A 24,260-nucleotide genomic window follows, 5' to 3' on the forward strand; every position below is an offset into this window, starting at 1 on the left:
CGCCTCCAGGTGGCCATATTGCATTTTACAGAAAATTACAGCAGCTGCAGATTGAAAAGGAAAGGGAATTTTGAATAACATTCAATTACAATATGACTTGTGTAGCAATCGTATACACTTTATTATTATTATTTTTTTTGTTGCTATTTTTTTAATTTCACAAAAGTGGAGTTACCCTTTAAATCCCAAAAACGTGGGGGTCAAAACATGCACACTTTACTCCTGTTCTGGTGACAACATCGGATTTCCCTTCACTTTCTATTTAATGGACAGCAGTCACGGTGACAAAGAGGGTGAATGAAGCAAAAAACCTCAGACAGGGGTTCTAACCCTTCTCTTTCCATCCCAAAAAAAATAAAAAAATGTATGCACTTGGGGTCTTTTTTATAAAACATTCTTTGGACGGACGTCACAACATTCGTGCAAGCTGAACAAGTTTTGGCCAGTAATTTATGTAGCAGATTAATTCTTAGGATCATCAGCTCCATCTGGTGGCCGAAATGCAGGTTTTCTGAACTACCTCAAAGAGAGAATTTAATGCATTTTGGTCACTAGATGGAGCTGATGATTCTAGGAATGAATCTGTTACAGAAATGACGTGAGAAAATTTAGCAGTCTGCGTGACATTCGTCCAACGAATGTTTTAGAAAAAGGTCTAAAATAAAGTAAGTACTGAAAAAGGAAATTATTTAGTTTCAAATGTAATTAAAATATTGATGGACTTACCACCATCTGCCAGGGTATAACAGAAATTCTCTTCTGTATCTGGAAAATGAGGAGGATGAAGAGGATGAGGGTCAACAGCCAGCAGAAGAGGGCGACGAACATCACCCAGCCGTACGCGGGGGACCGCCAATAATGACTGTCCGCCACCAACGCCCAGACCAGCAGTCCAAACACCTGAGAGACAGGAATGAAAGGCATTAAAGTGGATGGAAACTCACTAATGATGTCATTTCAAAAGGTGAATATATATATATATAAGCTTTTATTCTTTTACTATCTGCAGTTTTCATTGGGGGCCCAATCACTCGCTTGCATTGTGACAACGGGTGCCAAAACACGCATTTTAATTGCATTACGATGCGTTGCAAAGCACCTGTTCTACATGACGTTCATTGTGAATGGCAGAGAATAGGTGAAGGTACTGACCTCTTCCAAAATACCCCTCATCTCCGCCCACACCCACCTCTGAGTAAGGTCCCTTAATTCCGCCCCTACACACCCCTGAGTACCGTCCCTTGGTTCCGCCCCTTACCTACCTCTAAGTATAATCCCTTGGTTCTGCCTCCTACCCACCTCTGAGTAACATCCTTTGGTGTCACCCACCTCTTAGTAACGTCCCTTGGTTCCGCCACCTACCCGCCTCTGAGTAACGTCTCTTGGTTCCGCCCCCTGCCCACCTCTTAGTAACATCCCTTGGTTCCATCTCCTACCCACCTCTGAGTAACATCCCTTGGTTCCGTCCCCCTACCTGCCTCTGAGTAATGTCCTTTGGTTCTGCCCCCTACCCACCTCTGAGTAACGTTCTTTGGTTTCATCCACCTCTTAGTAACATCCCTTGGTTCCACCTCCTACCCACCTCTGAGTAACATCCCTTGGTTCCACCCCCTACCCGTCTGTTGGTAACGTCCCTTGGTTCCACCTCCTTCCCACCTCTGGGTATTGTCCCTTGGTTCCACCTCCTTCCCACCTCTGGGTATTGTCCCTTGGTTCCACCTCCTTCCCACCTCTGGGTATTGTCCCTTGGTTCCACCTCCTTCCCACCTCTGGGTATTGTCCCTTGGTTCCACCTCCTTCCCACCTCTGGGTATTGTCCCTTGGTTCCACCTCCTTCCCACCTCTGGGTATTGTCCCTTGGTTCCACCTCCTTCCCACCTCTGGGTATTGTCCCTTGGTTCCACCTCCTTCCCACCTCTGGGTATTGTCCCTTGTTTCCGCCCCCTACCCACCTCTGGGTATTGTCCCTTAGTTCCACCTCCTTCCCACCTCAGGGTATTGTCCCTTGTTTCCGCCCCCTACCCACCTCAGGGTATTGTCCCTTGTTTCCGCCCCCTACCCACCTCAGGGTATTGTCCCTTGGTTCCAGTGACGGCTGGTGGTATATTTTCTTGGGGAGGTGGCACATCCAGCCCCCCCACCGCGTCAATTGTTCGGTCACTCGCAACACTTACCCCGGGCAGCACTTCCATCCTCTGCACCATGGCGGTGTCCTCGCTCGGCCAATAGGGTAGCTTCTTCTTTCGGACAATCAAGAATCAGGCATCAGAACCCGCTTCCTGATTGGCTGGGAGGCAGAATCTGTGTTACAATTGCGAATATTCATTCGCTATTGTCACTCAACTGGGTGGGCTCGGAGTGCATTGCTGTGCGCCCAGAGACCACCCCTTTTTTGAAGCCTATTAGAGCCTCTGGCTCTAATCACGTGCTTAAAAAAAAAAAAAAAACCCCGCCCCCATTGGAATCCATGCATTCGGCAACCTGCATGTAGATTAGGGGGCTGGACGCATGGATGGGGGGGGGCGGCGGCCCTTATAGACGGGCCGCCACTGCTTGGTTCCATCCCCTTCCCACCTCCCAGTACCGCCCCTTTTAGAGAACACAGAATCAAGTATCATTTTGTGGTGACAAATAATTTGTATAAAATGTGTTAATGATGTAAAAAAAAAAAAAAAAAAAAAAAAGCAGTAAAACAGATCTCCTGCAACAACAGACCCCCCCCCCCAATCAGCAGTAGATTCCCCCAACAACAGACCCCACCAGCAACAATAGCTTTCCCCCCAGCAACAATAGCACTCCAGGCAGCTAGCATCAATAAACCCTTTCCAGTAGATCTCTCCCAACAACATAAGACCCCTCAACAGCAACAATAGACCCCTCCAGCAGCAATTGATTCCCCCAGCAACAATAGACTTCCCTAACTACTAAAGACCCCACCAACAATGATAGCTCCACTCCAGCAACAACTGATACCCCCAGCAACAATAGATCCACTCCAGCAACAATAGATCTGCAGGCAGCTAGCATCAAAAAACACTTAGCAACAATTGATCCCCCAAGCAACAATAGACCCCCCCAGCAACAATTGATCCCCCAAGCAGCAATAGACTCCCCTAAGAAAAAATACCCCACCAGCAATAATAGCTTTCCCCCCCAGCAACAATAGATCTCCCAGCAGCCAGTATCAATAAACCCCTCCCTCAACAGTAGATCTCTCCCAGCAACATAAGACCCTCCCACAAGCAGCAATAGATCCCCATCAACATGCATTTGATGGGCACAGTGGCTGCATTTGATGGGTACAGGGGCGGCGTTTGATGGGCACAGTCGCTGCGTTTGATGGTACAGTGAGGCTGCATATGATGGGGGTTTTTTCAGAATCTTTCAGTTTGTTTGCGCGCCCCCCCCCCCCCCCAAAAAAAAATTTTGAGCACCAGCCGCCACTGTCAGGCACTGATGTTGGATGAGAAGGTCTGGCTCGCAGTCTCCTATCTAATTCATTATTAGTGTATTTTTCGTACAGTTAGGAAGGGTTGGAACATATGACGACATTTTTCTTTATTATTACTATCAGGATCTGGTTTGACCGGTTCTGGCTTTAAGAATTTATTTCTGATGATATTTTGCTGGGATATATTCTGTGACATCTCCTGATTATTCTATTTCCCTTTTCTTGTTATAACCGCAGCCCTGATGAGGGAGGAATGTTGGTGCCCTCAAAATTCTTTGGTGGTTCTATGTATCCTTGTTGTGAGCATTCAATAAGATGCAGAATATTTGGGGTTCTTAGATCTCCGCCTTTGTACATACGGATCCCAAATTCCCGGTCACCCAGATAAAGGGCCCCTCTTTTTATGGAGAGGGTCCTCCCCCGAGCTACTGAGGTCCACATGAACATTGACCAACTACAACCGTGAACTAGTGATGAGGAGAATCCACCTCCCCCCGATATATACAGTATATGGTCTGGGTTTTTTTGGGGGGTGTCTTTATTCTTTTTGGAGAGATTTTTACTCACTTCCTGTCACGACAAGGGGGACACGGGAGGAAAACGCGTCTACAGTAGAGCAGAGAAGGGTTACTTGTGAGGAACCTAAAGCTGTCTGTCCTCAGTTTCATGCACATAGATGTAGAACTGGGCTCACAAGAAGGAGCACGCCAACGTGTAGGCACGCGCCATGGCGCACACATGCATGCACGTGCTCGCCCAGAGGTTCTGGTGGCCTATTTGAACCCAAGTCCTGCTTAGTATACCGTATATACTCGAGTATAAGCCGAGTTTTTAGCAAATTTTTTTGTACTGAAGATGCCCCCCTTGGCTTATACTCGAGTCAAGTACTTCTCTGGTGCAAAGAATGACATTTTCCAAACCGAATTTGGGGCCCCGTATCTCAAGGCCACTTGGTGCTAGGCACCCCAAATTTGGTGTGAAAACCCAGTGGAACTAGAACTACAACATATCCAGCACCAAGTGGCCCCTGAGATACGGGGCCCCAAAGTCGGTTCGGAAAATGTCATTCTCTACTGCAGAAAAGTGCTTGACATTTTCCGAACCGACTTTGGGGCCCTGCATCTCGGGGCCACTTGGTGCTAGGAACCCCAGCTTTGGATATGTTTGGTGTGCTGGGTTTGCACACCAAATTTGGGGTTCCTAGCACCAAGTGGCCCTGAGATACGGGGCCCCCAAAGTCAACTGTGTCCATCTGCAGCAATGTCATTTCAGGACGCTTTGGGTCCAGAGACCCCAAATTTTGGCTGCAGCTAGGGGGGCATCTAGGAACCCTTAACATAGGTCCCTCTAGGGGGACCTATGGCTGCAAATGGGCACAGTGAGGCTGCAAATGGGCACAGTGAGGCTGCAGATGGGCATTGTTGACCCTCTTTTCCATTTACAGTAGCTGCGCATTTCTCACCCTAAGCTTATACTCGAGTCAATACGTTTTCCCAGTTTTTTTTTGTAAAATTAGGTGCCTCGGCTTATATTCGGGTCGGCTTATACTCGAGTATATACGGTAATTGCTGGATGGTCTTCAGCTTTACCTGGTGACTTGTGTTCCTAAAAGCCTGCTTGATTCTGTCCCGGCTCCGTCTGACCGTTCTTTGGATTCCTCTTGCCGGTTATGTCTGCTGATTTTGTACTTCTCAATGCCAACCCCTGCCCGACCCGGATTCTGATTGCGATTCTGTAGCGCTACCCCCGAAAGGACCAAGCCGCACGCACTGGAAATGGCTCCCGCACTGGGAAGAGTACTGCACTTGTAGTTCCTGTGCGGGCTGCAATTTCGAAAAACGCTGCAAGAACTTTTTCCCTGCATTTCAGGAGGCACGTCGGCCCCTTCACTTGGACGCAAATCGTGGGTCGCGGCGGCGCAGAAGTGTGAACACAGCCTAATAGTACAGAGACTACCCACCGCCGCAGGCACCAGCCCATGCACTCCAGCTCCAAAAAAACACTGTCTGGAGCACGTGGCAAACACAAGGCCCACATGCCCAATGTGGTCCTCCAGGAAGGGTCGCCAACTTTTCTTCAAGCCAAACCCGAACACTTTAGGGGCACACGGCAATTTTCTTTATTTTTTTACGGGGGAAACACTGCGGACTGCGATATAAAATGGAAACCAAATTCTCAGTTGAACATTGACTGCAGCCAACCAGATGCAAATATTAGAACCTCTTAGGACTCGTATAGTGCCGAAACGAACTCCGTGGAGGCCCCCAGGCAATGGAAACCTTGGCAGCCAGGTTTCTGGAGGTTTCTTGTGTGCGCCCTCTGGTGGGATAACATTGAACTAAGCCGTGCCGAAGTTGGCTGCTAGATGGAGGTGACCATCACTACTGGACATCACACGGACTGAGGCTGCACCAAAATTTTTTTACAAGATGAGAAATGAAAGAAGAGGAGCTTTTAAGAGACAAACTAATATGAAGTTGATGTCTCTGGTTTATGGACGGAGTTGAATCTTTTTTTTTTTTTAAACAATTTAAGAAGCTTCATTGTCATTTTCTTTCGAGATAAAATCAATTTTAGTTTGATACATTGTTGTGGGGACCTTAGGCTGGTGCCTGCTCTGCCTATTTGGTAATCTGGCAATGGGCTTGTTCACACTAGCAATTGGGGGGTGGGGGGTGGGGGGTGGTAAATGCTTGCATTTGAACTGCATTTTTCCTGCCCCCCCCCCCCCCCCTGCCAAACTTCTACCCCTTTAAATGCAGAGGCAGCAGTCGGGGGTGTACACATGCCGTTACCTTGATGCTTTGCAGCTGAGTCAGGTATTATACCCCAGATTAATAGAGTCGCTCTGCATTTCCCCCCACAATGTGCATGGTTACGGCGTACTGGTGCAGGGTTCTGGGGGTTAAAGCAGGTGACGAGGAGGTGCAGCCTGTCAGATGCCCTCTGAAGAGCCCTCTGAACATGGATCGCTCTTTAGAGAGCAAAGCACGTGTGAATGATGCCTTAGAGTGTATTTATTGCATTTGGTTGATGCAATATTGATTGTCCCGCATTATCATTCTGGTGTCATTGGGAAAGGAAATGAGCCAAAATCAAGGCAATGGGGTCACAGACTAAAATAAAAGAATGTTGGGAATTCTATCCAATATTTATTTTCCATTGCCTCCTGCTGTTAGGTTTGAATAATATAGAATAGAATTTCTGGAATGGCGTATCGCTGGACCGCTCTCGGTTTGCTGTAGAGATCTGCGATGTTTTGTCTTCGCGGTGAGGCTTTGCCCAAGGCGTCCCCCCCTATGAGCTCATCACACCAACCGGTTTGCAGTTTCAGGTGCTCCCCCGGGGGTGGGGGTGGGGAACACGCTGACAGTGTTGTGTAATAATAATCCGCCTATCATTTACTAATCCTGACAACTTCCTCATAGCCGCCAAAACAATTCACAACTCCTAGAAAAATGTGTACAGGAACTTCTTGTGTTCTTCAAAGGTGAAGATTGTGCTAAAAAAAGGTGCCGGAAGCATTTCCACCATCAGATACAAACCAGACAAGAGGTCGAGGGAGGCCGGTGGATGGAGGACACGTATGTCCAATAAATGAGCTGGAAACTAAATTACAAAGAAAAGAAAAATGTACAGGGGGGGGGGTCATACATGATCAACATGTTCAAACATTAGTAGATAAACTACTTGTCACAATGTTCTTTCTTCCCATCATGGAGACAACTAATTTCATTTGAAATCCCTTAAAGTCTGACTGCAGACATGATACAAGAGATGGTCAGAGACTGCAGGCATGATACAAGAGATGGTCAGAGACTGCAGACATGATACAGGAGATGGTCAGAGACTGCAGACATGATACAGGAGATGGTCAGAGACTGCAGACATGATACAGGAGATGGTCAGAGACTGCAGACATGATACAAGAGATGGTCAGAGACTGCAGACATGATACAGGAGATGGTCAGAGACTGCAGACATGATACAGGAGATGGTCAGAGACTGCAGACATAATACAAGAGATGGTCAGAGACTGCAGACATGATACAGGAGATGGTCAGAGACTGCAGACACGATACAAGAGATGGTCAGAGACTGCAGACACGATACAAGAGATGGTCAGAGACTGCAGACATGATACAAGAGATGGTCAGAGACTGCAGACATGATACAGGAGATGGTCAGAGACTGCAGACATGATACAGGAGATGGTCAGAGACTGCAGACATGATACAGGAGATGGTCAGAGACTGCAGACATGATACAGGAGATGGTCAGAGACTGCAGACATGATACAGGAGATGGTCAGAGACTGCAGACACGATACAAGAGATGGTCAGAGACTGCAGACATGATACAGAAGATAGTCAGAGACTGCAGACATGATACAAGAGATGGTCAGAGACTGCAGACATGATACAAGAGATGGTCAGAGACTGCAGACATGATACAAGAGATGGTCAGAGACTGCAGACAAGATACAAGAGATGGTCAGAGACTGCAGACATGCTACAGAAGATAGTCAGAGACTGCAGACATGATACAAGAGATGGTCAGAGACTGCAGACATGGTGTCAGAGAATGTGAACATATTATAAGTGTTCTGGAGACCAGGGAAATGCTGCAGGAGATAGTAAAAAACTGGGGACATATGAGACTGCTAGAAATCATTACTATAACAGGGCAAAGGGGAAACACAGATTAGTGTCTGCGGGGCCCTGAGGCTGCAAAAAAGGGCTGTATGCATTGCTCCCCCTGGGTGCAGGTTGGGCACCGGGGCTTTAAAACAACGTCCACTCCAGCAGATTTCATTGTAATTTGTACGATTTGTTGAAAGAAAACCACATTTACAATTAGAAAATGCGTTTAGTCAAGAAAAATCTTCCATCCCCCTCCCTCAGATGTTCTCATCACTCTGGTTTAAAACAAACGCTGATTTGACACCCCCCCCCGCTAGCCATTAGAAAATGTAACAAAAAAGAAATGTGGTTCATTGCCAGCTTTAGAACCTCTGTCAGGTTTTTATTGCAGAGAACCCCCATCAGAGAACGGGGCGGAATATACAAACGCACCAGAATAATCTCCATTTATACCGAGTGCAGATTCTATATATAGACGATGTGATTCACTTTATTATATCGGGAACAACATATGTACAAGAAGCACACAGGACCGGGAATAAAATCGTTCTAGATTCCCCCAAACAGAACACATCCATCAGTAAGACAGGCGGTACGGCTAACCTACCTCTGAAAAGTGATCCGCAGTGGCAGACACCCTGCTGCCCTTTTTTAACCCCAAGAGGGACTTTGTAATAAACAAAAAAACAAAAACAACTAAAAAAACCACACTGCGACCTCAAGCCGATCGTTTGGTGATTACGATGCGCTCTTATTGAACTCAATGGGAGAGTTTGACAGGCGGGGCTGCAGCCTGGATTAAAAATGTAGCAGCCATGAAGCAAAGCATGACGACCACTGCATGTGAACAGCCCTGCCAGGCTATAATGTTAGCATTTGGGTGGGTGGCCAGGCAAAAGGTAAAACTGCAGCTCAGCCACCTGTTTTTAGCATCCCCCTGGTCACCCGTGTAAAAGAACCCCAAGTGAAGGAGCCAAACGAACCAGCTTCTAAGTAGGAGTCCTGCAATGAAATGACCTGGGTCACTACTTTATGCATGAAGGGTTGTCATAAATATGCCATATAAAAAACACTACAGGTGAAAATACCATATGCATTACAACAGGAGCTGGGATATTTGCAGATGCCACCTCATTTTTGTGCCCCCCCTCGGTTGCTAGGACTCTTGCACAGCCACCAGCAACCTAGAAACCAAACGACTCTGCAGCAATGCTGTGTAGGATACTGATGGCTGGGCCCCATAATGTCAGTGGTTGCTAGGATACAGGCAGCTGGGCTGTACAGCATCATTGGTCGTTATCGTACAGGTGGCCATCATTGGTTGCTAGGGCACAGGTAGATGGACCCCATAATGTCAGTGGTTGCTAGAATGCAGGCAGCTATGCTGTACAGCATCATTGGTCGTTATAGTGCAGGCAGCCATCACAGGTTCCTCGGCTTAGCCCCATAAAGTCAGTCGAAAAAAATCTTGTAAAAAAGCCACCGAGGGTCTTTCATTAGTGGTCGCTAGAATGCAGGCAGCTGGGCTGTACAACATCATTGGTTTTTATAGAGTAGGCAGTCTTCATTAGTTGCTAGGTAATTGGCGGCTGAACCACATAATGCCAGTAGTTGCTAGGATGCAGGCAGGTGGGTTGTGCAGCATCATTGGTTGTTATAGTTCAGGAAGCCATCACTAGTTGCTAGGACACGGGCGGCTGGGTCCCATAATGTCAGTGGTCGCTACTAGGATGCAGGCAGCCGGGCTGTACAGCATCGTTGGTTGTTACAGTGCAGGCAGCCGTCAATGGTTGCTAAGAAACTGGCGGCTGGGCACTATAATGTCAGTGGTTGACAGAATGCAGGCAGCTGAGCTGTATAGCATGATTGGCTGTTATAGTGTAAGCAGCCATCATTGTTTGCTTTGACTAGCGGCTGGGCCTCATAATGTCAGTGGTTGACAGAATGCAGGCAGCTGAGCTGTATCGCAGCCATCATTGGTTGCTAGGACTGGCGGCTGGGCCTCATAATGTCAGTGGTTGCTAGGATGCAGGCAGCTGGGCTGTACAGCATCACTGGCTGTTACGGTGGGTGCAGGCGGCTGCCTGCACCATAACGACCAATACTGCTATGCATCCTAGCTGTCTAATAGGAGATGTGAGTCTCTCTCTCTTCCTGTTGTATCTCCAGAACAGGACAGCAAAACTTTCTCTAATTTATCCCAAACAAAAAGGCTTTGGATACACTTTACAGAATGTAAACTCACATTTGCTCTATATTTGCTGGCTCTCTATGGGCGGAGCTTGCTCTCTATGGGTGGAGCTGGCTCTCTATATGCGAAGTTGGCTCTCAATGGGTTGAGGTCTCCTTAATTTTTATCTTGCTATGCAGAGTTTGGCGTCATAATATTTCCCTGATTTATAGATGGAGATTTATGGGAGTTCTCTTGTTTACAGTCACATTCTTTGAAACTCTTTGTGTCATTGCATAACAAGCCGTGCCATAGATAGGCTCTCCATGGGTGGAGCTGGCTCTCTATAGGTTAAGTTGGCTCTCAAGGTGGAGCTGGCTTCCTATGGGTGGAGCTAGCTTCTCTATGGGTGGAGCATTGCTCTCTATGGGCGGAGCTGGCTCTCAATTAGGTGGAGCTAGATTCTCTATGTGTGGAGCTGGCTCTCTATGGGCGGAGCTGGCTCTCTATGGGCGGAGCTGGCTCTCTATGGGCGGAGCTGGCTCTCTATGGGCGGAGCTGGCTCTCAATTAGGTGGAGCTAGATTCTCTGTGTGGAGCTGGCTCTCTATGGGCGGAGCTGGCTCTCTATGGGCGGAGCTGGCTCTCTATGGGCGGAGCTGGCTCTCTATGGGCGGAGCTGGCTCTCTATGGGCGGAGCTGGCTCTCAATTAGGTGGAGCTAGATTCTCTGTGTGGAGCTGGCTCTCTATGGGTGGAGCTGGCTCTCTATAGGTGGAGTTGGCTCTCTATGGGCGGAGCTGGCTCTCAATTAGGTGGAGCTAGATTCCCTATGTGTGGAGCTGGCTCTCTATGGGTGGAGCTGGCTCTCTGTGGGCGGAGCTGGCTCTCAATTAGGTGGAGCTAGATTCTCTATGTGTGGAGCTGGCTCTCTATGGGCGGAGCTGGCTCTCTATGGGCGGAGCTGGCTCTCTATGGGCGGAGCTGGCTCTTTATTGGTGGAGTTGGCTCTCTATGGGCGGAGCTGGCTCTCTATGGGCAGAGCTGGCTCTCAATTAGGTGGAGCTAGATTCTCTATGTGTGGAGCTGGCTCTCTGTGGGCGGAGCTGGCTCTCTGTGGGAGGAGCTAGCTCTCTGTGGGAGGAGCTAGCTCTCTGTGGGAGGAGCTGGCTCTCTATGGGTTGAGGTCTCCTTAATTTTTATTTTGCTATGCAGAGTTTGGCGTCATATTATGTTCCTGATTTATAGATGGAGATTTATGGGAGTTCTCTTGTTTACAGTCACATTCTTTGAAACTCTTTGTGTCATTGCATAACAAGCCGTAGCTAAGAAAACACAATGAAAGCCTTCAACACACTTGGAAGACGCACTCCGGACAAATTTATTTTCTGACTGATGGCATTCATCTTCACCCGATGGCTGCCACACTCACACCCAACTTCAGACAAAACTTTTTTTTTTTGTAGTTGCAGACCGATTCTCTGTACAGATCAGTATTGAAGCCAAAGGATCACCATGACATGCAGGAAAGCAGATTTTTCATAGTCACAGGCCGGCAGTGGCAGCCCTTTATCTTTCCTGAGTGACGGGTTTCCTTTACATTCTTGCGGAGCGTTCGTGCACGTGGGTGCATTAAGATGTCAGAAGATCAGACATCACACAAAAGTTGTAATGCACCAAACATGGTACATTATCGTGTAATCCGGTGTGCTGCAACATACATGCATTGCCTTAGTGTGTGAACGGCACCACTACACCACAATGCATGGAACGAGTGTTGCTGGACGTTGTGGTGACGCACCGATATAAATGAGCCCCCCCGAGGTATACAACAGTGTGACCAAAACATATCCCCACTCTCTGCATCTGCAACAGCATAATTGGGGCTCTGTGGTCGTGCGCGCTCCCATTGGCCAGCGGGGGGGGGGGAGCTAATAAGCGTGCTCGGCGGACCAATGTCCGCCGGCCACCCGCAATCGTTCCCCGCAGTGACAGAACGGGGATCTGCCTGTGTAAACAAGCAAATCTGTGTGTTGTCCCAGTGAGCCCTTCCCCCCATACAGTTAGAACACACCAAGGGAACACATTTAACCCCTTGATCGCCCCTGATGTTAACCCCTTCCCTGCCAGTGTCATTAGTACAATAACAGGGCATATTTTTTAGCACTGATCACTGTAGTAATGTCACTGGTTCCCCCCAAAAAAAAAAGACGTGTCAAAAATGTCAGTTAGGTATCCGATCTGTCCGCCGCAATGTCGCAGCCCCGCTAAAAATCACTGATCGCCAAAATGCCATAAAATCCCCTATTTTGTAGATGCGGTAACTTTTGCGCAAAGCAATTAATGTACGCTTATTGCGATTTTTTTTACCAAAAATAAGTAGCAGAATACATATTGGCCTAAACTGATGAATAAATTCATATTTTACATTTTTTTTCTCTTTTTTTTGGAAATGTTTTATAGCAGAAAGTAAAAAACTTTTTTTATTTTTAAATTCGTCCCTTTTTTTTTCTGTTTATAGCGCAAAAAATAAAAACCGCAGAGGAGATCAAGTACCACCAAAAGAAAGCTCTATTTGTGTGGAAAAAAGGATGTCAATTTTGTTTGGGTACAGCGTCGCACAACCGCGCATTTGTCAGTTAAAGCGTCTAAGTGCCGTATCCCAAAAATTGGCTTGGTCAATGGGGGGGGGGGGGGGGGTAAATCCTTCCAGGGCTGAAGTGGTTAAAACAATAAATCTGTGATTTTAGATTAATAGTGTATTTTCTATTATTTATTATTATTATTCTTATTATTATTTATTATTTTATTTGTATTGTATTTATTATTTTTCTCTCATTTGGTTGGCACATTTAAAGTTCCCTTCTCTTTCCCTGGTAGATCGAAGGTACTGGCCCTTCGGGCGTGGCTCCCCCCTCTACAACGAAAAACATTTTTGTAGATTTACATACTGTAGATTTTTTTTTTACAAATTTAATATTGGATTGGAGAGTATTGTTTAATAATCATCTGCAATTAATCTCTAAATAGCCACTTTGAGATATTTCCCTGCGACACAAACCTAACGTCCTCGGTCTACAAAAGTTTCTCAACCAGGGTTGTCATTTGGGGTGCCATTTGCCCCCCCCCCCCCCCCGGGGTGCCACGATCCAATTTGTCATTGAGAAGTAACATTTACGTTTTTTTTTTTACATTCTAGACCAGGAGGGACCTCCAGATTTTGCAGACGTAAAGGGACCGCAACGTAAAAACGGTTAAGAAAAACTATGGTGTCCTGTGAATGATTCTATTAAATAATTAACTCCTTATTCAAGACTCTGTGGGACCTGCTCAGGAAAAACACCCGATTTCCATGTTTCGGGAGCGTAAACACACATGGTGGTGCTTTTTTCTTCCCAATTTGATGGCACTGACATGTTTACATTTCAAACAAACTTTATTTATACTTCCTGTGATGAGATCGTTAACGTTTCACACACTAAAGCCTCGTACACACGATCGGATTGTTGCTCAACAAAACCAAGGAATTTTGTCCGAAGGGCGTTGGCCCAAACTTGTCTTGCATGCACACAATTGTTGGCCAACAATTACGAACGTAGTGACGTACTATGTGTTTTTTCAGCTCTTTAGCGCCACCCTTTGAGCTCCTTCTGCTAATTTCGTGTTAGTAGAAGTTTGGTGAGTGTTGATTTCGCGCTTTTCATTTCGCACTTTTCAGTTCGTTTCTGAACGGCCGTTCGTCAACCAGACATGTTGCGGAATCGGAGGAGATAACGTGTTATTTATTATTGGCCTTGGAGTTATTGCTTTGACATTATTTTTTTGGTTGAATATTAGTGATTTGATTTGGTATATTTTCTATATTTTTGGATGCATAGAATGCACTTTTTGGTGAAGTTCTATTGGCAGATATCATGTCTAATTTTATTTGTTTTCTTTCTTTATCGCACAATAAAAAAAAATTGTGTAGAATAATACTTGGCTTTGTGTTTTACTTCAAATGACAGTTTGGGAGTCGGCAGTTACATTTAAGAAAATACAATGTAACATTAACAAGGGACACCAACATAGTTGTATCTTTGATCTTAAAAACTACGAGATAATAATGGTGTTGTGGTAACTTGCCCAAAAAAAAAAAAAAATAGCATAATAATATTATTCTTGATATCACTAGAAAAAAAAAAAGCCTTTGAAAATTTGTTTGCAATAACTCCATCAGTATCACCAGCAAAGCAGCTCCATTATTATCCCATTAAAGAAGAAGAGAATTGTGCGCTGCATTTCCACATTTCATCATTTGCCGCGTCACGAATCTTAATTCTCCATTACGAACGCTAGTTTACAAGACCGACCGCTTCCGGCTCCTCCTTGCTTCCGAGCACGCGCGTTTGTACTTTGGACTTTTGTCCGACGGACTTGTGTACACCCGCTTGGAAAATCCGACAACAGACCTTTGTCCGTGGAAAATTTTAAAGCCTGCCATCCAACATTTGTCCGTGGGAAAATCCGACAACAATTGTCCGATGGAGCGAACAAACGATCGGATTTTCCGCCAACAGCCTGTCATCGAACATTTCCCATCGGAAAATCTGATCAAGTGTGCGAGGGTTACAAGGTTGCCCTAAACTGTCAGACTTTCTAAGTTGGACATATCAGTATTTTCAAATAACAAATAGTGCAGCGCTAATAAACTGAATTCATATAAAATTTATTAAAATTTATTTAACCACATGCCGACCGCCGCATGTAGATATACGTCGACAGAATGTCACGGACAGGCAAATGGGCGTACAGGTGCGTCCCTTTAAATTTGCGGCTGTGTGGTCACATGCGCGCCGCCGGGACTCGCGGACTTGATGTTTGCGATGTTCACCGGTGTCCCGCGATCATGTCACGGAGCTGAAGAACGTAGAGATGTCAGTGTAAACACAACATCTTCCCAATCTTCCTAGTGACATGTCACTGATCGTCTAGTTCCCTCTCATCAGGAGCGGTGATCAGTGATGTGTCACTCGTAGCCACGCCCCCTAACAGTTAGAATCACTCCCTAGGACACACTTAACCCCTTTCTAGCCCCCTAGTGGTTAACCCCTTCACTGCCAGTCACATTTATACAGTAATCAATGCATTTTTAATCGCACTGATCGCTGCATAAATGTGGTCCCAAAATAGTGCCAAAAGTGTCCAATCTGTCCGCCGCAATGTCGCAGCCACGATAAGAAAAAAAAAACGCAGATCACCGCCATTACTAGTAAAAGAAAAAAAATATCAATTATTAATTATTAAATATCACTGGTCCCAAAAGTGTCAAACGGTGCCTGATCTGTCCATCGCAATCCCGCAAAAAAAAAAAAAAAACACACAGATCGGCGCCATTACGATTACAAAATAAATAAAAATGCCATAAATCTATCCCCTATTTTCTAGACGCTATAACTTTTGCGCAAACCAATCAATAAACGCTTATTGCGATTTTTTACACCAAAAACATGTAGAAGAATACGTATCGGCCTAAACTGAGGAAAAAAAATGTTTTTTTTTATATATTTTTGGGGGATATTTATTATACCAAAAAGTAAAAAAATATTGTTTTTTTTTTTTCAAAATTGTCGCTCTTTTTTTGTTTATAGCGCAAAAAATAAAAATCTCAGAGGTGATCAAATACCACCAAAAGAAAGCTCTATTTGTGGGAAAAAAAGGACGTCAATTTTCTTTGGGAGCCACGTCGCACGACCGCGCAATTGTCAGTTAAAGTGACGCAGTGCCGAATCGCAAAAAAGTGCTCTGGTCTTTGGCCAGCCAAATGGTCCGGGGCTGAAGTGTGAAAAGACAGAAATAAAATCATAAGAGAAGTCCATGTGTATGGGTAGGAACTGAATAAAACAGGAGCAGGGAGTATAAGAAGAAATCCTCAGCTGTGATCACTGTGCTTGTAAAAAGACTTCTGAACTGCGCAGATTCGTGACAAAACCTCCACCGACTGTAAGACAAGCCGCCCAACGCACACAATAGACCTTCTGAACCAACAGATAGGTCAGATCAAGCTTTCCCCAAAACAAGGGGGTAAAAGAGAAGATAGGTGCCCCTGCAGAAATCCAACTATTATCAGACTCCACTGCTCCAAATCGTTCGTCAGATCTCACAGTCAATGGTGTTTAGATCATTGTACCATGAAAGATCAATGAAAAAATGCATAGTGCTCTCTGTATGTACCAGTCCAGGACATTTCATTAAGTCTAAAAGAGTTTACTCCCAAATACAAGCCCTGTTGTTATCCCAGTGCTAGGCATAAAAGCATTTCACAGCATACATGTCTCACCGAGGCACAGAGTGGAAGGTGGCTGCGGCTGACGTAACCGGGTCCTCCCGCACGCGTATCGTCCCAGTGGGCGGGACTTCCTCAGCGATATCAGAGAACAATGCATATCCGGATTATACTACCATTCCTGTGGATGGGAGATTATCTGCAGGGGCACGCCACGGTCCGTCCTTGTGCTGATCAGACACACAGAAAGACAAAAGCGAGCATCCCCCCCTCCCATAACCAATAATGTCTTTGCAGAGTGAACACATCCCCCCCCCCCAGACGATCGCCCCCCCCCCCCCCAGACGATCGTTCTGTGCATCGCACAGGGGCTCTTCGCATATCCCCACTCTGCAAACACTTCTCTGCATCCTCAGGAAGCTTTCCACTACCAAAACGGGTCCCAGCTGGCGTCAGTCTGCCCCAGTCCGCTGCACACCTCCCAAAATTTTGAGATGGGAATGAGGGACACCTACCAACAAATGTATGTAGGCATAGGACACGCCCCCTGCCACACCCCCTTAAAGGAGAATTAACCAAAAAATCTACTATTCCTTTATATCGGCTTTTAAAATGTACAAATTCAGCAATTTAGAAATTGGATGAAAGGTTTAGTGCTGGGAATCACTTTTTGAAAGATAAAAAGTGCATTTTATATACAACTATACAGATCAGACCGAAATGAGGGACAAATTAAGAGGAGGAATGAGGGACAGAGGGACATTGCTCCAAATCAAGGACAGTCCCTCGAAATCAGGGACAGTTGGGAGCGATGAACACTGGGAGACGCTGACAATACATCTTAAGATTTCCACAACACCACCCATATCTGAGGCCCGTTTAACATGGTACCCAGATATCTCAGCAGGTTCTCCAGTGGAACCTTCCCGGTCATGGTAGACAAATACCACCATTCCCATCTGAAACCAGCCGCTATACATTTGTTCCCCCCCCAGGTATTGGCTGACCTTGAGTTTATGACTTGTTATCAAGCACCATACTGTAAGGCTTTACTGCAATGCTATGGATGACTGCCTGCAGCCTGTAACTATTATAACGACTTCACATACCGCCAACTCACACTGAACATTAACCAAAGACGAGAGTTCTTCTCACCAAATTCTTTACTCAACAATTTTTCTCGACTGATACCAGGGACATGGACTGTACAAGGCTTTGTTAACTTAGCATTCCATATAATTGGTGATGGTTCACATACATTTTATTCCCAATAATGGGTGTAGGAGGGGGGGGGGGGGGGGGGGGGCTGTGGTTTGCTTATCCATAACAAGCCATGATTACAGCATTGTTTGAAGGCCTGAAGTCCTGCTATGAGGATTCCTTCGAGGAGGTGCATTCACACAACACTCCCAGTTTCTCATATGACCCCTTAGGAAAATTAATTGCCCTCCCTTGCTCTAGAAGACCCTCCCACCAATTGGACGGAAACCACCCAGAAGAGAGATAAAAACCCTTTTGCCATTCTGCTAAATTCATAGGCATCAGTGGAAAGGGCAACATTGAAGAACAAGCTCCATTCTCTAACAAATATAAAATATTCCAACCTGCCCGGCATCCGGATATTGAAATGTCGCCATATATTGGTGAATTCTTAGTGAAAGCTGCATTTGCGGGTTTTCCATACGTAGCAATTGGGTTTTTCAATTTCACACTTTTTTGTATCTATTTTAAGGTGTACCGGTGGCATGGTTGCCTTTTAAAAATACAAGTCAAGTCACCCCATTATTATACAAGTCAAGTCACCCCCCCCATTATTGTACAAGTCAAGTCACCCCCCCCCCATTATTATACAAGTCAAGTCACCCCATCATTGTATAAGTCACCTCCCCCCATCATTGTACCAGTCAAGTCACCCCCCCATTATTGTATAAGTCACCTCCCCCCATCATTGTACCAGTCAAGTCGCCCCATCATTGTACCAGTCAAGTCCCCCCTCATTATTGTACCAGTCAAGTCGCCCCATCATTGTACCAGTCAAGTCCCCCCTCATTATTGTACCAGTCAAGTCACCCCACCATTGTACAAGTCAAGTCACCCCATTATTGTATAAGTCACCCCCTTCATCATTTTACCAGTCAAGTCGCCCCATCATTGTATAAGTCACCCCCCCCATCATTGTACCAGTCAAGTCACCCCATCATTGTATAAGTCACCCCCCCCATCATTGTACCAGTCAAGTCATCCCATCATTGTACCAGTCAAGTCGCCCCATCATTGTACCAGTCAAGTCGCCCCATTATTGTATAAGTCACCCCCCCCATCATTGTACCAGTCAAGTCATCCCATCATTGTACCAGTCAAGTCGCCCCATCATTGTACCAGTCAAGTCGCCCCATCATTGTACCAGTCAAGTCGCCCCATCATTGTACCAGTCAAGTCACCCCATCATTGTACCAGTCAAGTCACCCCATTATTGTATAAGTCACCCCCCCCCTCCATCATTGTACCAGTCAAGTCACCCCATCATCGTACCAGTCAAGTCACCCCATCTTTGTACCAGTCAAGTCACCCCATCATTTTATAAGTCACCCCCCCATCATTGTACCAGTCAAGTCACCCCAATATTGTACAAGTCCCCCCTCATTATTGTACCAGTCAAGTCACCCCACCATTGTACAAGTCAAGTCACCCCATTATTGTATAAGTCACCCCCTTCATCATTTTACCAGTCAAGTCGCCCCATCATTGTATAAGTCACCCCCCCCATCATTGTACCAGTCAAGTCACCCCATCATTGTATAAAAGTCACCCCCCCCATCATTGTACCAGTCAAGTCATCCCATCATTGTACCAGTCAAGTCGCCCCATCATTGTACCAGTCAAGTTGTCCCATCATTGTACCAGTCAAGTCACCCCATCATTTTACCAGTCAAGTCACCCCATCATTGTACCTGTCAAGTCACCCCAATATTGTACAAGTCACCCCTCATTATTGTACCAGTCAAGTCATTCCATCATTGTACAAGTCAAGTCACCCCATTATTGTAGAAGTCACCCCCCCATCATTGTACCAGTTAAGTCGTCCCATCATTTTATAAGTCACCCCCTCCATCATTGTACCAGTCAAGTCACCCCATCATTGTACCAGTCAAGTCACCCCATCATTGTATAAGTCACCCCCCCCCCATCATTGTACCAGTCAAGTCATCCCATCATTGTACCAGTCAAGTCGCCCCATCATTGTACCAGTCAAGTCGCCCCATTATTGTATAAGTCACCCCCCCCCATCAATGTACAAGTCAAGTCACCCCATCTTTGTACCAGTCAAGTTGTCCCATCATTGTACCAGTCAAGTCACCCCATCATTTTATAAGTCACCCCCTCCATCATTGTACCAGTCAAGTCACCCCATCATTGTACCTGTCAAGTCACCCCAATATTGTACAAGTCACCCCTCATTATTGTACCAGTCAAGTCACCCCACCATTGTACCAGTCAAGTCATTCCATCATTGTACAAGTCAAGTCACCCCATTATTGTAGAAGTCACCCCCCCATCATTGTACCAGTTAAGTCGTCCCATCATTGTCCAAGTCAAGTCACCCCAATATTGTACCAGTCACCCCCATTATTGTACCAGTCAAGTCACCCCCCATTATTGTACCAGTCAAGTCGTCCCATCATTGTACAAGGCACCCCCCCATTATTGTACAAGTCACCCCCATTATTGTATTTCGGGGGACTACCATTGCATCGGGGGTTTTCCTATTGGTTCTATAAATAAGTATTGATTAGGGGGCCCTCACTACTTTGGATTGTGCCGGTTGGTTTATTGTCTCCGATACGGACTATTGGATATAAAGCTGAGATATTCTGAAGGAATAGAACTTGTTTATGTATCTATGTGGTATGGGATGTTGGGCGGGTTGGAATTTTAATTAGATTTTTTTTTTTTTTTTTACTGTGGTGTTTTAACAATATGCTTGGGTAATAAAGATCTAAACAAGGGCACAGCTCTATAATTATCTTTGTACGTGCAATACAAGAGAAATCTATAATTGTGCCCTCCCCCCTCTACATTGTAAAGCGCTGCGTAAACTTTTGGCGCTATATAAATCCTCTATAATAATAATATTATATATAGTCCATGTAAACATTTTTAATGACACCCTAATGCACATTTACAGTAAAAAAACACAAACGCACCTATGCTTACATTACCAAAAATAGCGCACGTGCGTTGTTTCCATTTAAAGTGAGCAGACTGCCTTAAAGTGATTGTAAACGATCACCTTGTAAAAACAACCCAGTCAAGTTTAAAATAGAAATGAAAAAACATTTGTGTATAGATAAAAAAATACAAATAAAAAATGTATATAAAAATATATTTTTTTCCCTTTTTTTTTTTTTAAATAAGTGATCGCATTCCCTCTGTACTGCATAAGAGCTGGGGGAGGAGAAACAGCAGGACACTGAGCTTCCCAGTGAATGGCTGTGCAGCAGAGCATGCCAGGACAAGTCTGATCATTGGAGAAGAGTACACCGAGTTCCCAGCATAGCTAGAGAGCTGACCATGGTGTGCTCTCCTACTTAGTGTGGTCAGTTTTTTAACATGAAAGCGGAGGGACTGACAGGAACACCAGGGATTTCTCACAGAGGACGCAATACAAAGAGAACAGGAGAGCTTCTCATACAAGTACATGAGTCACATATCAGGAGTATGAAATGTTGGGGTAACAAACACTTTAAAGGGTAGCTCCACTTTTGTGGGGAAAAAAAATTAGCAAATAAAAAAAAATAATAATCATAAGAGTCATATTGTGATTGAGAAGTAAAGGGAATCTTTAATGACATTCAATCTGCAGCCGCTGTCATTTTCTGTAAAATGAAATATGGCCGCTCGGAGGCGCTCTGTACACAGATGATATACAGAACCCTCCCCCCCCTCCCCCCCCAGAAATGTCATTTCCTGCTTGTGTGATTGGCTCACTGATTTTCCCAGAAGAAGTCTGCCCTAAGATACAAGTCAGGCTTTGGGCATCCCCTGCAACAAAAATGTCATTTTTTTTTCCAAAGGGAATCATGTCTAAAGGGATGCAGACTCTACCACTTTCCTCATTAGAGCCCTGCAGGTGCAGCAGCTGATTGATAAATTATAAAATCACTCCCATTTACATTCGTTCTGGCCGAAGCTCCAGGCTGTGGGTGGTCCCTCGGCATGATAATTGTACAGTGCAGGGCTGTTACAGGGTGCGCATGCAACTGGGGCCTGAAGCGTCTTAGAGGGGACTCAGTACTGGACGGGTTACATAAATGGAGGAAGCCTTCCAGAGCCGGGCGTAGGAGTAAGGAGGTAACATAAATGTCATTTTTGGTGAGATACTCCCAGAGGGAAATCACGTCTAAAAGGGATGCAGACCCTGCCACCTTCCTCATTAGAGCCCTGCAGGTGCAGCAGCTGATTGATAATTATAAAGTCACTCCCATTCACATTCACATGGACACAGAGAAACAAACAGATATTTCTTCAGAATAACAAAAAGGTAAGAATCTGTTACAAAGTTTCTTACAATCCCCGCAATGAACAGAGATCACCCAGAGGGGGGAGGGGTTTATTCCCCGTAATGTACAGAGATCACCCAGAGGGGGGAGGGGTTTATTCCCTGCAATGTACAGAGACCACCCAGAGGGGGAGGGGTTTATTCCCTGCAATGTACAGAGACCACCCAGAGGGGGAGGGGTTTATTCCCTGCAATGTACAGAGATCACCCAGAGGGGGGAGGGGTTTATTCCCTGCAATGTACAGAGATCACCCAGAGGGGGGGAGGGGTTTATTCCCTGCAATGTACAGAGATCACCCAGAGGGGGGGAGGGGTTTATTCCCTGCAATGTACAGAGATCACCCAGAGGGGGGAGGGGTTTATTCCCCGCAATGTACAGAGATCACCCAGAGGGGGGAGGGGTTTATTTCCCGCAATGTACAGAGATCACCCAGAGGGGGAGGGGTTTATTTCCTGCAATGTACAGAGATCACCCAGAGGGGGGAGGGGTTTATTCCCTGCAATGTACAGAGATCACCCAGAGGGGGGAGGGGTTTATTGCCCGCAATGTACAGAGATCACCCAGAGGGGGAGGGGTTTATTTCCTGCAATGTACAGAGATCACCCAGAGGGGGGAGGGGTTTATTTCCTGCAATGTACAGAGATCACCCAGAGGGGGAGGGGTTTATTTCCTGCAATGTACAGAGATCACCCAGAGGGGGGAGGGGTTTATTTCCTGCAATGTACAGAGATCACCCAGAGGGGGAGGGGTTTCTCAACAAAATAGGAGTTACTCATTAAACGCAAGGTACCTCAACACACAAGAACACATATAAAGAAGTGAATGGGCCCTTAAGGTTCTTCCCGTCTCCTTGAAGCTGACTTCATCTCTGTGTATTGTGCGAACGCATGGGAAATATCTCTGCGCTACCTCAAAAACGCACAATTGGCACATCTTGCTATTTATTTTCATTGGCACTCCATCACATCTTGCCAAAGCACCCCGACATACCTCTCTGAGTTGTGGTGAGGTGTGTTAGAAGAAACTTGGATGCAGTTCCCGAGACAAGGGCATCCAGTGCCCAGGGCAAAGATGCCAAACTGTGCCCCCTCCTCCCCCATTCATGATCCTTCACCCAGCAGTCAATCGCTGCCTCTATCACTACTCCTGTCAGCCTTGCAACAGAAGGAAGGCGCCCCCCCATCCTTACAGTAAACCAATGCCCCCGGGGCAACCGTCCCTCCCGCCCACCCCTTCTCCCGGACCTGATTGGATGTGGCCATTGTTTTGTTTTTGTTTTTGTATTGTGGTGACGTCCCATTCATAATAAATTGTCTGTCTTAACACAACGCAGGGCTTTCATGATAGGCGTGTGAACTTCTTTCACACCATCGGGAGGGTTCCTTTGCACTGGGGGCCAATAGGCCATCTAAACAGAGGAGATACCCCGCGTTTCTACATTGGGTTCTTCGATGGTTGCAGGAATTAAGTGAGGATTCCTGTTTTGCTCTGAGATATGGAACTAGTCAGTGTGGGCGGAGCCAGAGGACAGAAGGAGGGATGACCACCCCGCCCTATGCTAGCTCGGGTTTTGGAATGGTCGTAGATATGCCAGTCGAACATCCTATTTAAATGCCCGGGACGCCTGATCATATTTTTTTTTTTTTTTAATGCCTGGGGCATTCAAACATCCCTTCCCTTTTTGGAGCCTTCCGTGAGGACCATTAAAGTCTCAGTTGTCTGTAGACCCCATTCCCCTCACCTCTTGTGTGATCACTAAGACAGGGAGTGAGCAAAATCTCTCCAGTGGGGGGCGCTTACAGTCAAGTTGAATGGGAAGGGGTTAAAACCACTGCCAGGTTTTTATTTTTTGGAAGCAGGTGTTTCACTTGAGCCAATGTTTTTCAGAGTTGATTTAACTCCCCCCCTCCAATTAACCAAGAATCCAACTAAACTGGTTATTAAACCCTGATGAAGGGAGGAAACCCTATAGCCCCTGAAAAGCGTTGGGTGTGGTCTTTGGACTTCTGAAATGTGTTTACTTGGACACCTTGCATTTGGTGTGTCACTCTTTTTCTCCTTGCACATTCTATTTTTTATCCCAGGCCACCTCTAAGGCCCCTCTGCCCAGCCAGAGTCAAAGTGCTCCATAGTATGGATAAAATCAGTTTCTGATCCAGTTAAATGTTTGGA

The 24,260-nt window shown here is 45.9% G+C and overlaps 1 protein-coding gene across 1 annotated transcript in view; it reads right to left on the bottom strand.

Annotated features, from left to right (window-relative positions):
- PLLP (plasmolipin) overlaps positions 1–24,260 on the bottom strand; it is a 41,945-nt gene that overhangs the window by 4,007 nt on the left and 13,678 nt on the right. The window contains exon 2 of the mRNA XM_073605927.1: positions 727–900. Coding sequence (XP_073462028.1) covers positions 727–900 — 174 coding nt within the window. The remainder of the gene's footprint in view (positions 1–726; positions 901–24,260) is intronic.

The sequence above is a fragment of the Aquarana catesbeiana genome, linkage group LG11 (assembly GCF_042186555.1).
Source record: "Aquarana catesbeiana isolate 2022-GZ linkage group LG11, ASM4218655v1, whole genome shotgun sequence".
In the NCBI taxonomy this organism is placed as follows: Eukaryota; Metazoa; Chordata; class Amphibia; order Anura; family Ranidae; genus Aquarana; species Aquarana catesbeiana.